The sequence below is a fragment of the Lathamus discolor genome, chromosome 3 (genome assembly GCF_037157495.1).
Source record: "Lathamus discolor isolate bLatDis1 chromosome 3, bLatDis1.hap1, whole genome shotgun sequence".
In the NCBI taxonomy this organism is placed as follows: domain Eukaryota; kingdom Metazoa; phylum Chordata; class Aves; order Psittaciformes; family Psittacidae; genus Lathamus; species Lathamus discolor.
Window position 1 is genome coordinate 24,036,341 of NC_088886.1, and position 13,139 is coordinate 24,049,479.

Genomic DNA, 13,139 nt, shown 5'->3' on the forward strand with positions numbered 1-13,139 from the left:
TGTATGGTAGTGTTTCACGCCACCCCCATCATGTGGGAGTAGGTATTCAAAACTCGAAAGATCTGAGAAGCAGCAAAACAAAACCTAAACATTAATATTGTAATGTTGAGGGGTGGGCTAATGCCTTTCCTTTCTTATGTCAGTAGCAAATAGCTTAAACAAATTTGGATTAAAAAAACTCCCTCTCTAATCCTTTGACATAAGAGCTTTTTTCAAGGCATCTAAGATGAAGGAAGAGCTTACATTTCTTTTGGAAATGCTCAGGGCCTGACTGAATAGGACCCCTGAACACACTTATTTAACTTGGAGGTTGAATCCAACTTTGCATTTGTCCCTTTCATGGGTGGAAAGTTGGACTCAGTGGATTCCAGAGATCACTTCCAACCTATGTCATTCTACAGCTTTCAGGACCCTTGAGCAAAAATGGGTTTTTAACAGAAACTGCACTCTTAAGTAGGATTAAGTTTGTTTGAGCTTCCTCATAATTAAATCCTGTGTTGTCTTTGACTAGCTTTTGGTGATAGAGTTGCCTTTGCAGTGCAAGTTTATTTCCTGGCGTGCAGGTATGTAGAAGATTCACTGAAGAAGCTTCACTTTCTTATTAATAGCTTTTTTGTTATTCTTTATGTAAGTATGCAGTTTGCTAGATGGTTAGGAGACCAAGAGGGTGCTGAGGTTCTTACAGATCTCCTGTCAAAAAGGCAAAATATTTTAAAGCATTTCAACTTCAAGGTTTGGGTTCTTATAGCAGCTGTCTTTTCTCAAGTCTTTGAGAGAGAGCAGCACTTGCTCATCTGGTCCCTGTTCAGGTTTCCGTAAGGAGCAAGGCATCTAATGTGCCGTGTCATCTTCAGTGTACTGCAAGACAGTGCAGTATAGCACACAGAGTTCATTTTTAAATCAGGATGTTGCTCCTTTTTATGTCCTTACTCTTTACTCCTCACTAACAGAAGAATAAGTTCTTAATGGTGGGAACTGAGGCTGCATATGAGCCTCCTGATTCTGTTTCCATTTTTAGTCTAGCCAAAGGTTTTATCTCTGAAAATGCAACTTCTCTTTTGTATAGCAAAAATTCACACTGAGCCTGGCTGAAAGAGACTTTTGTCTAACCCCTCTTGATGTTAAAGTTCTGTTCTTCTGCTTGTTTATCTATATTCAACAAAAATTCATTAAGACAGCTTGCCCTCTTCCTCATGGAATACCACTTAGAAGGATGACAATGTGTACTTTTCCTTCTCGCCCAGAGACACTTGAAACACAAGCTTTGGCTCTGGACACTTGAAGGAATAAGGATATGATTATATTTTCCTGCTAAACAAGTTGCCTAGATACACTTCCAGGTACCTCTGAAGGCTTTATTCTGTGCACTCCGTGCGCTGAGTAATCTTGCTTACACATGGTATACAGAGAGAAAACTAGTAAAGATAATTTTCTGTAGGTAGTTGTTTAAATAGTGATAGTTGAATTTTTGCTGACCCCATCAATACGCATTGAGCAGTAGAGGCTTCCTTCAGGATCTCTGAAACCAGTAAAAGTAAAAATTAAATGCCACAAAATCCTGTCTCTCGTCTGTTTGCTGAAAGGCATTTTGTGGGCTTTTTTGTGCGCTGCTATTTTGTTGCTCTTTTTGTTTCTTCAGGATAACCTAATTGGATGTGAGCAGAGGTATCTTGCACCAAACTTGCTCTGACTCAGTTTAAATCTTGGGCAATTCATTTAAATACACCCCTCAAATTATCACAGAATCACAGAATCACAGAATCCCAAGGGTTGGAAGGGACCTAAAAAGATCATCTAGTCCAACCCCCCTGCAAGAGCAGGGTAACCTACAGTACATCACACAGGAACTTGTCCAGGCGGGCCTTGAATATCTCCAGTGTAGGAGACTCCACAACCCCCCTGGGCAACCTGTTCCAGTGCTCTGTCACTCTTACAGTAAAGAAGTTCTTCCTGATTATAAATGTCTTTTGTTCATACTACCAATGTACTGTTTCACTGGTGGAAACAGGCAGCCTTGATCCAAGCTTGAAGTTCGTATGGAGGAAAACAAATAGATGGTGAGAGACGCAGGACTGCAGGCTGTAGCCAGAGCATTAATACATGAAATGAGCTTGACTTCTAAGCTTGGGATTGAAGATCTCTTTTAGTTGGTATGGGGGGGGCGGAAAGTCCAAAATAGCCTTAGACAGCAGAAGACTTATAATAGACAAATTTGGCTTGCTACCCTACAACTTTGGTTTTGAATACAGGCATCTTGGCTGTAATATTTATCTGACATGTAGTAGCATACGCTAGTAAGTAATTAGCAAGTAGACTTATTCTTAAGTCTATGAGCACCGAAAAATCCAAGTAATGTAAATTATTTATTTTTTTGAATGGATCAATACTCTAAATATTGAACAGTTGAGAAATAGATATTTCTAAATGATTGAAACAAGAAAAATAGTCATTGATTCTCCAGCAATTCAGGTTTCCAGAGGAGAGCCACATAACCTTTGTATGCAGCTCTTGGGGCTTTCTAGTAGTTACAGTCATTGAATGTAAAACTGTTGCATTGCAGGTAAATTTTTGTTTTGCTGTCCTTGGCTTTATATTTTTTTCAAGTAAGTGGTTATTGGTTGAAAAAAGCCGGGGGGGTGGTCTTTTGCGTTAGTTCAGGCTGGTTAATGTCTGTGGTGAAGGTGGGTGAAGCACATAGCCTGGAAGATGAATGTTACTTAGAATTGTGGGGTACATGGAGAGCTGGATTGCTCTGCTCCCTGGTTTCTGTGTGCTGCTACCCTGCATGTGCCAGTACTCAGTGAAAGATAAAGCTGCTGCTGTGATGATATTTCCTAACCACTTGCATACTCTTTCTGGAGCTGCTACTCATCACTACATATTAAAAGCTTTGAAATAGGTGATGCTAAACCTAAGAATTTTATTAACATATCAAAGTGTAAGGAAGATCACTTTAGTCAAAAACAGACTTTGTTGTTCTTTTGTTGTTGTTTAAACAACCAAAAATCCAAGAGCAATTCAGTCTTTCTGAGCAACTCTGAAATTACTTAAGATGCCTCTGGCTCCATTAGCAGTTCCTAGCTCTCCTGTTGGTGTTTTTTTTTGGAGAGGGGGATTGGTTTTTTTGGTTTATTTGGTTGTGGTTTTTTGGGGGGTGGGGGGGGGCATTAACCTAACTTTCTATGATCATGTAACCACATCATTAGTTTGTTTGCTGCGTCCTCATCTCTGCAATCAAGCTGAGTCTGAGGACCAAGACTGAGAAGGTACTGATCACCTTTTATATAACAAACGTCCTTTCCTTTTGCTCTGCTCCTGCCAGCTGGAGTCTTGTGAATTTATGAGCTGCCAAGCAATGAGGGATGCCATCCTTTCTGATGCAGGTTATATTTACTGAAGGGGTAGTGAGATCCTTCAGAAGTTTGGTAAAGTCTGAATTCTTTATTAGCTGTCACCAGACAGCTCAAAAGGTGAAAGTGGCAGCATCTTAAGGGAAGTAAGCAGTTCTTGAGCAATCTGGAAAAGCACTATTTAAAACTCAGGCTTGAGGTCAGAGACATCTCAGCAGCAGTGGCAGAGCTTAGCTGCCCTTTTTGCCTTCTGAGATAACTTTGAAAAAAAAAAAAATATATATATATATATAAAATAAAATACAGCCTGCCAGCAAACATTTGAATTCAGAAGGCACAGCAGCAGAATTACGTCGTGCTCAGCTTCTGCAGTGACATTGAACTAGATGAGAATTGCTTCAGAGTGTTTAATTTAAGGTATATATATATATATGTTCTATCCCATTATCTCATATATATTTTAATTAAGCCTGAACACAGAAGAAAAAGTAAAGCAGCAAGCTGTTGCTGCCCAAGGGTTAGGTAGGCATGAGACTTTTAACTATGGAAATGTCATTTCCAAGCTGAAATTGTTCTAAGTGAGTTTCCTGTTCAGGGTGAAAACTGTAGAGCTGTAAAAAAAAATAAAATTGCCAAGTGATGATTTTGGTGCTCATGTTGGAGGAGCAAAACAAGAAGCAAATACCCCTGTGCCTCAGTGATTAGTGGTGGAGTATGCTCCATGGTATCTCAAGGATGCCAAGGGCAGGAGCCAGTGGTGGGGAGCTGGATGAGCTTACAGGCCTTTGCAGAATTTGGGAAGTGTTTGATTTCCCTCAGTGCTCACTCTTTTCCTTACCTTCAGATGCCTCTTAGGACCAATTTATTTTCTGAGCTTTCCAGAGCATGCTGCCACCTTACCTTGGACTTGCTGATGTGCCTGGGATGCTGCCCATCGCAGACAGTTTCAGCTTGTCAGACTCCACTAGGCAAGGCTGCTGCCAGGGTACAGTGTACAGGGTACAGGGTACAGGGAGTTGTATTTTTCTCACTTAGCTTAATTTTTGGGCTCTTGCCTTCCTCAGCAGATGGCATTTTATCATGTTTTTGGAAAGTCCATATGGCCTACAAGAGACAGTATCCCTTTAATTGTAAAACACAACCACCTGTTCTGATTTTAATGAATGCAGTGAGTGTTTGTCTTCATGTATCTACTTAAATAGCTGCTTCAATTGAATTAAAAAAAAACAATAAACCACATACAACTCAATTGGGCATCAACACTTCTGCTGCTGAAATAATCAATTAATAATTAAGTGGCTAATTTTAGAACCCACTGGCCTTGCCCATTCCCTTGGACTCTGTGATCAAAGCAGACAGTGATTGATTGCCCTGCCAATGCTGAGAGGCACATGCAGTGCAGGGGCCAGATGCCGGCAGGCTTTGAGCTGTTTATTGTGATATTTAGAAGGTGAGTGCAACTTTATGTCTCTGCTTTGCAAATGGTCTTGTCTTTCCTGCTATGGCTTTTTCCTCTCTACATTGCTCCGGTTGCTCACATGCAGCCACCTGCAGGTACCCCTCTCAGTGCCACTCTCTGAAAGATAAAATCTGGTGCTCAAAAGGTATCCCAGTGACTGGCCATCTGGAGAGGAGTTTAAAACTGTAAGCAAAAATAGACTTGAAAGCCTTATCCACTAACTGGCTTCTAATAGAAAGCCCTGCTGAATTACTCTGCTCACTAAAATCACAACTGTCAGTTAACTGTTTCGAAGCTCTGCGGCAGGTCTGCTGGCCAGATGAGAAAATGTGGAGTTTTTTGGCTTTAGTTTTTCAGAAATTAAAATTTTTGCACCAGGATGCCCAAATTTTAAAGAGTGTTAATGCTTAATTCAAAGTCCCATTGAAATTTTACCCTTGTACAGAATAAGCCTGTTGCAACATCATCTTGTTCTACAGTTAATTGAAATACCCAAATGGTAGGGATGCAGTGGGATTTGGGTTGATAAGTGTTGGGTTTAGGAGGGTTAATATCTCAGAGGTGGAAGAAACAATGTTTGAAGGAGTGCTTGTGGGGTACAGCACTTCCCAGTTTCAGTGTTAGCAGTAATGGGTGCAGTAGCTGCTGGGTTTCAACACAATAGGGAAATTCAACAGTTCAATGTAAGTGGTAAGGAAAACTAGGAGTGGCTGTTTGGAGTATCTGCTGGAGAAATCACTGAACCCATCATATTACACAGAGAACAAGATTCAGGAAGCAGTTAGAGGGGAAGTTGACTTCCCTGCTTACCTGTTTTACAGGTGGTGTTTCTGACAGCTGCCTGTCCTGCCATGGACACCGATTAGTCTGTTAATACAGGGGAGAAGCTACCCTTGCCAGTCTGATGGTGGTTGCTGTAGCCTGACTGATGTAAATCCAGTTATCTCTCAGACCACATGGGATTTTGAGACAGCTGGATGGTGTTCGTATGGCTGAGAGCCCTGCTTTGAAATGCTGTAAAATACAAAAATAACCATAGCTATTGGCATTTAAATTCATTTCTATGTCATCTCTGTAATAAACTTCCATTGGCAGTGTGTTATTTCAGAGGGAGGAGGGTCAAAGCAGTTTTCAGCTGATGTCTGGGTACCTCAAGTTGCTTGGTGAGAGAGGTATCCAGCTCTGTTTCCTTGCATGTGCGTGGCCTTCCCTCCCTGCGCTTCCAGAATAGCAGGGAATAATATAATGAAGTTCAATGTTAACGGCTGAAAGTTAGGAAGGGAGAAGCTTATTAACCTTATTGACCTGGAAAGAGCAATGGGGATGTTTGGGGCTTGGATCTGGTGGGGTTTTCTATTCTTTTTTGGATCTGGTGGAATTTTCTATCCTCATTATTAGTATTATTATCATTATTTCCTTGGGAATTGAAATTTAGTTGCACAGAAAATAAAATGTATTGCTAATTCTGTTGTGAGTCCTTTTATGTAATTGTGGCACTGCAGCACATCTGTGAATTAAATCTTAAAAAGAACTGGAATTTAATCTGTTCTCTCATTAGCAGAAATGCTAATTCTCTCTTGCTAATAAAATCAAAGGAGGGAAGCAAAAACTGAAAGTGTGGAGATTACCGATTTAGAGTAAGCATGAGAAATTTAATCCATATTTTCCAAGATCCAATATAAGTAGCAACAGTTTTCCAAAAGAGGACAGCTTGAGGAGCAGAAGGGGGTGCAAGGACTTGGAGAAGTTAATTGGAGTGGTTAGGCAGGGAGCCAAGAAAGCATGCAGAGGAGAGGCAAGAGTCCTGTTAGCTGCTGGCTTCACATGGGCCTAATGGGGTTTGTGGGAGGACACATGCAGGGAGTATTTGGACACACATGTGAATGCACTTCTTTCTCCTCACTAACTCTTTGAAAGGCTGCTTGCACCCTTCCAGACTGAATTTGGAGGCCATTTTGAGAAGCCTACTTAAACATTCCTTGCTATAAAGCAGACTGTTTATCCTAGGTAAGGCTTTAAGTGAGATGTGGAAGCTGCAGGCAAGACTTATTGTGAGCCAACTATTAGAAGTCCCATGCATCCTTCCCAACTGATTAACTTTGCCCGTTTACTTTCTTATCTCCAGATCACTGTGTTCACTACTACGATCTCCGTAACACTAAGCAGCCAATCATGGTGTTCAAAGGGCATCGCAAGGCAGTCTCCTATGCAAAATTTGTGAGTGGGGAAGAAATCGTCTCTGCGTAAGTATTGCCTTTTATGTAGGCTAAAAACTTTGTAGCCTTTGTTTTCTGTCAGTCGTCCAGGCCATTGCACAAGTTCACCTGCCTGGGTAGGAGCACTTGCTAGCTGCGGTGCTTTGGGGAAGCAGTTCATTGCTTTTTTCTAAGACAAAATAGAAATTAATTCCTGGTGTCACTTGGCTGTGCTCTCCCTTGTGAAGCTAAAATGCTTAAGAGGAATACGAAGACAACTAGATGCAGCTCCTGACCACAAGCCCAGACTTTGGGAAGCTGCAGGTGAGTTCTCCTTTTAGAAAGTGCTCTGTGTGCTCCTGACCAGAGCTTTGCTGTAGAGAAGGATGCTGGCAGAGCCCTAAGGATATTAATCTTCAGTAAAACACAGCTGATGAGTGACAGAAGCTATCAAATGATACTGCTATGTTTAGGAGGCGTATAGCCACAGCCTGAAAGGAACTCAAGTAGAATTGACTGATCTGTTCTCTGGTAGTTTATTAATCTGTTCTGTGAAGGCCCTTTTTAGGATTATACTTGGATTAGAAAGTAGACATAGAGAAGTTGTGTTTTGTGGTCCTACCTTTTTAGCCAAGGTAGCTATGGAGGCCCTAAAGAATAATATTCTGCAGCTTCTGTCCAGTTACATGGCTTGATGTGTCTGTCCCGAAACCAGATGTGACTGCCTCAGTTCTAGGTAGGTTTTCAGTCATATGGGAATGAGCGTTTGTCGGATCACACAGTGAAAGGTTTGAATGAATGGCTACAAACCTCTTCAATAAACCGGAGGTGAGCCGCTCTTACACAGTGGGGAAAAATGCAAGCAACCTGGGGGAGGGCTGCAAGGAAGTCTTTATTATGAGTATGCTTGTGTGTAACACCCAAGGGCAGCAGGGATGGATCACAGGGATAGATCTAGTCCCGTAAAGTACTTCTGCTGTCTTATACCGAGTCAGTGATTATCCAGCTTGGCTTTGCCCCATGTTTTCACACCATTTGCTCTAGAAAACTGGAGCCAAAGCAGAGCATTTTAAGGTGTACTCAGGCTGTTAGTGAGTTATGCTGAGCTGTGTAGTAGAAGATTCCCTGGTGGCTTCTGGTATTGCTTATATTTAATCAGCAATTTTCCTATTTCCTTTAACATTATAACTCTATATGGGTACAAATTCATAACTAGAACACACAAACTTTAAATTTAATGCTTTAGACCAAATCTGGGTAGTATGATGGTGTTTAATAAAAGCAAGAGGAGGCTAAGAATGTTTTACAGACCTGATCAAGTGGAGCATCATCTATGGGGTGTTTCAGGACAGAGTGGCCCTGTCCTGCTCAACCTGACCACCTGAAAAAGCTTATCCCACAGTCACAGGGAGGAATATTGGTAGAGCCTTCAGACTTTAACAGTCAGCGATGGGGTGAGGGGACTAACTGGAGGGTTCACCTATCTTTTTCTGCATGAACAGAAAGGAATGTCAGAGAGAGCAGATCATATTTATGTCTTTTGCAAATTGAGGAGAGGAGACAGCAGTAGTGATTTCCCAAAAATCAAGCAGTAATTTTGTGATATATTTTTTTTTTATTATATGTGTATTCAGATTCTCTAGATTTCTAGCTAAAGCTGTTTTATAGATTACATTGATTTTGTTTGCCTTGTAGAGTTGGTTTTTGACCTTAAGGATGTTCAAGACTGCTTGGTATTTAGCACAACTCATTGATTGCAGTGCTGATTTACAGAGAGATAGATTTAACAGAGCAGTGCATCCATGATATTTTTTGGAGAGGTTATGAAACCAGAAGAGCAGTGTAACACCAACAGGATCAGTGACTTCTTCCTATCCTTGCGGTCCAGTGGTGAATGACTTTCTTCTTTTATGGCATACTACCCAATGCAAACGTGGCTAGAGCTTGATGGGAAATTGTTAACAGGAAAAGCATTCCATTAGTAATAGACTTTTAAGTGTTATATTAATGAAGAGGTCTAAAGTGTATGCTACTAAAATACAGAGGTTAAGTGCCTATATGTGATGATGATTTCTTGATGGCTTAGCCAATAGCAGAAGCTGTCACAGGAATCTGACAGCTTGTAGACCAGGGATTAGTGTTTAGCTGTTTTGCCCTGCCTTCAGAAAAGTTTAGTTTCCAGGCAACTCTGGAGCTTTTAAAAGCAGTATTAGGGAAGCTGTATTTAAAAATACAGCTGCCCTAATAGAACCGAATGCACCTCCCTGTACTTGCAGGCCAAAAAAGCAATAGTGTATGTTTTTTTGCCCTTTCTGTGAGCTATGCTGCTATTGTGATGGTAAGGACAAGAGAAGGGAAGGGACAGTGGTCAGCAGTGTAGGGTAGGATGAACATGGAACAAGCATCAAGCAGAGAAGCAGAATACTCTGTTTTAGGCGCACCCACCTAAAGGTGGTCAAGACCTAGGATGAGGAATGCACTCCTGCTTAAGTTGCAGTATTACAGATGAAGTTCATACATTCGTTCTGATCTGACCTCATACTGTTATTATAAATGAGCAACAAATCTTGTTGCAGCTTCTTTATCACTCTTTTGTCATTCCAGCTGTCATTGAGGGCAGGTGAGGTTTTTGCAGTATAGTATAGAATCATAGAATAGTTAGGGTTGGAAAGGACCTCAAGATCATCTAGTTCCAACCCCCTGCCATGGGCAGGGGCACCTCACACTAAACCATCTCACCCAAGGCTTCGTCCAACCTGGCCTTGGACACTGACAGGGATGGAGCATTCGCAGCCTCCCTGGGCAACCCATTCCAGTGCTTCACCACTCTTAACAGGAAAGAACTTCCTCCTTTTATCCAATCTAAACTTCCCCTGTTTAAGTTTTAACCCATTACCCCTTGTCCTATCGCTACAGTCCCTGATGAAGAGTCCCTCCCCAGCATCCCTGTAGGCCCCCTTCAGATACTGGAAGGCTGCTATGAGGTCTCCATGCAGCCTTCTCTTCTCCACGCTGAGCAGCCCCAGCTTTCGCAGCCTGTCCTCATATGGGAGGTGCTCCAGTCCCCTGATCATCCTCATGGCCCTCCTCTGGACTTGTTCCAGCAGTTCCATGTCCTTATTATGTTGGGGACGCCAGAACTGCACACAATACTCCAGGTGAGGTCTCAGGAGAGCAGAGCAGAGAGGCAGGATCGCCTCCTTCGACCTGCTGGTCACCTTCCTTTTGATGCAGCCCAGGATACGGTTGGCTTTCTGGGCTGTGAGCACACACTGCCGGCTCATGTTCATTTTCTCATCGACCAGCACCCCCAAGTCCTTCTCTGCAGGGCTGCTCTGAATCTTTCTCTGCCCATCCTTTAGCTGTGCCTGGGATTGCTCCGACCCAGGTGTAGGACCTTGCACTTGGCATGGTTGAGCTTCATGAGGTTGGTATCAGTTCACCTCACAAGCGTATCAAGGTCCCTCTGGATGGCATCCCTTCCCTCCAGAGTATCAACCGAACCACACAGCTTGATGTCATTGGCACACTTGCTGAGGGCGCACTCAATCCCACTGTCCACGTCAGTGATGAAGATGTTGAACAAGACCAGTCCCAACACTGGTCCCTGAGGGGCACCTCTAGTTACTGGTCTCCAGCTGGACATTGAGCCATTGACCACAACTCTTTGCATGCGGCCATCCAGCCAGTTCTTTATCCCCTGAGTGGTCCACCTATCAAATTGATGTCTCTCCAATTTAGAGACAGGGATGTGCGTGACAGTGTCGAAGGTGCATCTCTCCACTTTTATGCTGTATTTTTAGGTAAATGTGACATAGGTGCAGGGCTAATGTCTTACGATACTGGCAATATTTGGGTATTTCCCCTTCAACTTTATATATTCAGAAAGCAGCAAGGTTGGGTGACATAACCTGCATGAGGCGAGTGTGACCTGCTTCCCTTCCCTCCTACCCAGAAGCCTGATAGGCCCTGCTCCCAATATCTTTCAAATTTAAGATCAGAACAGCGTTATGCCTTTCCTCCAGGGTGCTACATGGCCATCCAGTCCCACCAGATCGCCATGGGTATCCCTGTTATGGAGTCTTTCACTATAAGTCAGCAAGTGCCAAAATATCGGAGCCTGGCAACCTCTAGAGAATAACACCTGTAAAGTAAGAGAAGGTCATGTCCCCTCAGGCTTGAGGGAAGAAATTAATCATGTATCTTACTGAAACCTGGGGTATTCCTATATCGGTTGAGCGCTGACAGGCAGAGGAAGCTATCTGTGTATCCTTTCTTTTGCCAAAGGGAAAATGTTTGCAGAGTAAATAGAAACACATTTTAAAGGCAGGTATGTTTGCATGTGGGGGAACAATGGAAAATATCAATTTTGGTTTAATCCCAACAGAGTCTTTATATTTTTAATGGCAATATTTAGCTTTGCTGCCAAGGTGAAAAAAGTGGAAGTTAGGGATCTGTATCCATTCAGTCTCAATTACATGTGAGAAAACCACATTAATGCTAACAGCAACTCTGAGACTCCATAGGTTTTTATATGCTGCTGCTTGGTATTGGGCAGGAGGAGGAGAACATGCTTTCAGAGCAGCTTGAGAGGGAGGAGACTGCTTGCTTCCCAAGTTCTGTAAAAGCATGAATGAGAATTGCAGCCGGCATGGAGAAGGGAACAGATTTGTCTACAGTGTAGAGGCTTTAAAATAAAATACATAAAAAAATCAGTGTGTCCTAGATCTGTGAGGATCTAGAGGAGTCAGTGATAGCCCAGAGGCGGAAGAGTTCAGTGGAAGAGTGTGCAACTGATAGAGGAAGGAAGAGTAATAGTTGGGGAAGTTTTATTAAATCATAATGCATTTTGGCAGGCTTCTAAAATAACATGATACCTTTCCAAGCTCAAGCTGAGTTGCATATGATTGAAAGCGTGATAAATCTCCTGGAGTGCACTAAGACTTCCTATGCTTACACTGCAAGTAGGGTGTCAAGAAGCACGATTGCAAGCAAGGAGTTCCGGCTGCATGGCAGAAGGGTAACTTTAGGTATCGTTTTCAGGTCAACAGACAGTCAGCTGAAACTGTGGAACGTAGGGAAGCCTCACTGCTTGCGCTCCTTCAAGGGTCACATCAATGAGAAGAATTTTGTAGGGCTTGCATCCAATGGAGACTACATCGCCTGCGGTGAGTAGAGCATCCTGACAAATTAATAGGACTGCTTGGAGCTGGTGCTTCTCCAGTTGCAAAGCACACCAGCAGTTGTGCTACGTAACTGTATGGGCTTTTTAATAAAGGAACCTCCAACCCTCTTTACCTTTCCAGGGAATGGTGTAAGGAGCCCTGACCTAAGGGGGTCTGTTGCCAGTTTCCTCCTGTTTCAGATGAGTCCTTTGTATACGATGATTCAGACTTGCTGTCACCAAAAATCAGCTACTAGTGTAGTTGCTATTAATATGACATGTCTTTCAAGTTTAACAAGTGATGTAAACTCCTGCCTCTTTCTAAGGAAGGGCAGTAGCCTGGACCACAGAAGGATCCTGTACTTGATAGTACAACGTTCTGTGTGACAAAGCGATACACCCTAACTGTGAACAGCTCCCTAGAAGACTGAATTATTCTGAAGCAGTTACCTGTTTGGCCGTTTCTGTCCTTTCACCATATAAGTTCTTTAGTTGGACTGTTGAACTTCTGTAAATCCACAAGTGTTGGTGGGAAAGCAGTGACAGACTGATAGCTGGGATGAGCAGGACAGCTGTGCTCCCACTGAAGGGAGGACCTATGTATTCTCTGATCTCTGTACAGCTAGCAAGACAAAAATTGGGAAGGATTTCTTAATAAAGCCTGCATATTGTCTAGTCTCTCTTACTTAACTCTCCACAGACCAAACTGTCATACTTGATTACAGCAAGAAAAACAAACACAGTGCTACCTGCCTTTGAGCTGTAATGCCAAGCAGGTTGGGTGTAGCGTAGATGCTCTGCTCTGCTCAAAATGCTCTGCCCTAAGGAAGTTATGGAAGACAGTTGGGATGCTGTATGTTTTGCAAGTATGCTGCATGCTGCAGCTGTCTTGTAATAAAACCTGGTCTTGTTATTAAGCATCGTAAAAGTTTGCTATGGAGTGCTCCCAGTTGCCAGGGCACCATGAGCGT

General features: G+C 42.7%; 1 protein-coding gene across 5 annotated transcripts in view; it reads left to right on the plus strand.

The window, feature by feature from the left end:
- COP1 (COP1 E3 ubiquitin ligase) overlaps positions 1-13,139 on the plus strand; it is a 132,938-nt gene that overhangs the window by 83,104 nt on the left and 36,695 nt on the right. For all 5 annotated transcript variants that reach the window (XM_065674141.1, XM_065674143.1, XM_065674142.1 and 2 more), the window contains exons 16-17: positions 6,935-7,052; positions 12,048-12,172. In XM_065674141.1, the coding sequence (XP_065530213.1) occupies positions 6,935-7,052; positions 12,048-12,172 (243 nt within the window). The remainder of the gene's footprint in view (positions 1-6,934; positions 7,053-12,047; positions 12,173-13,139) is intronic.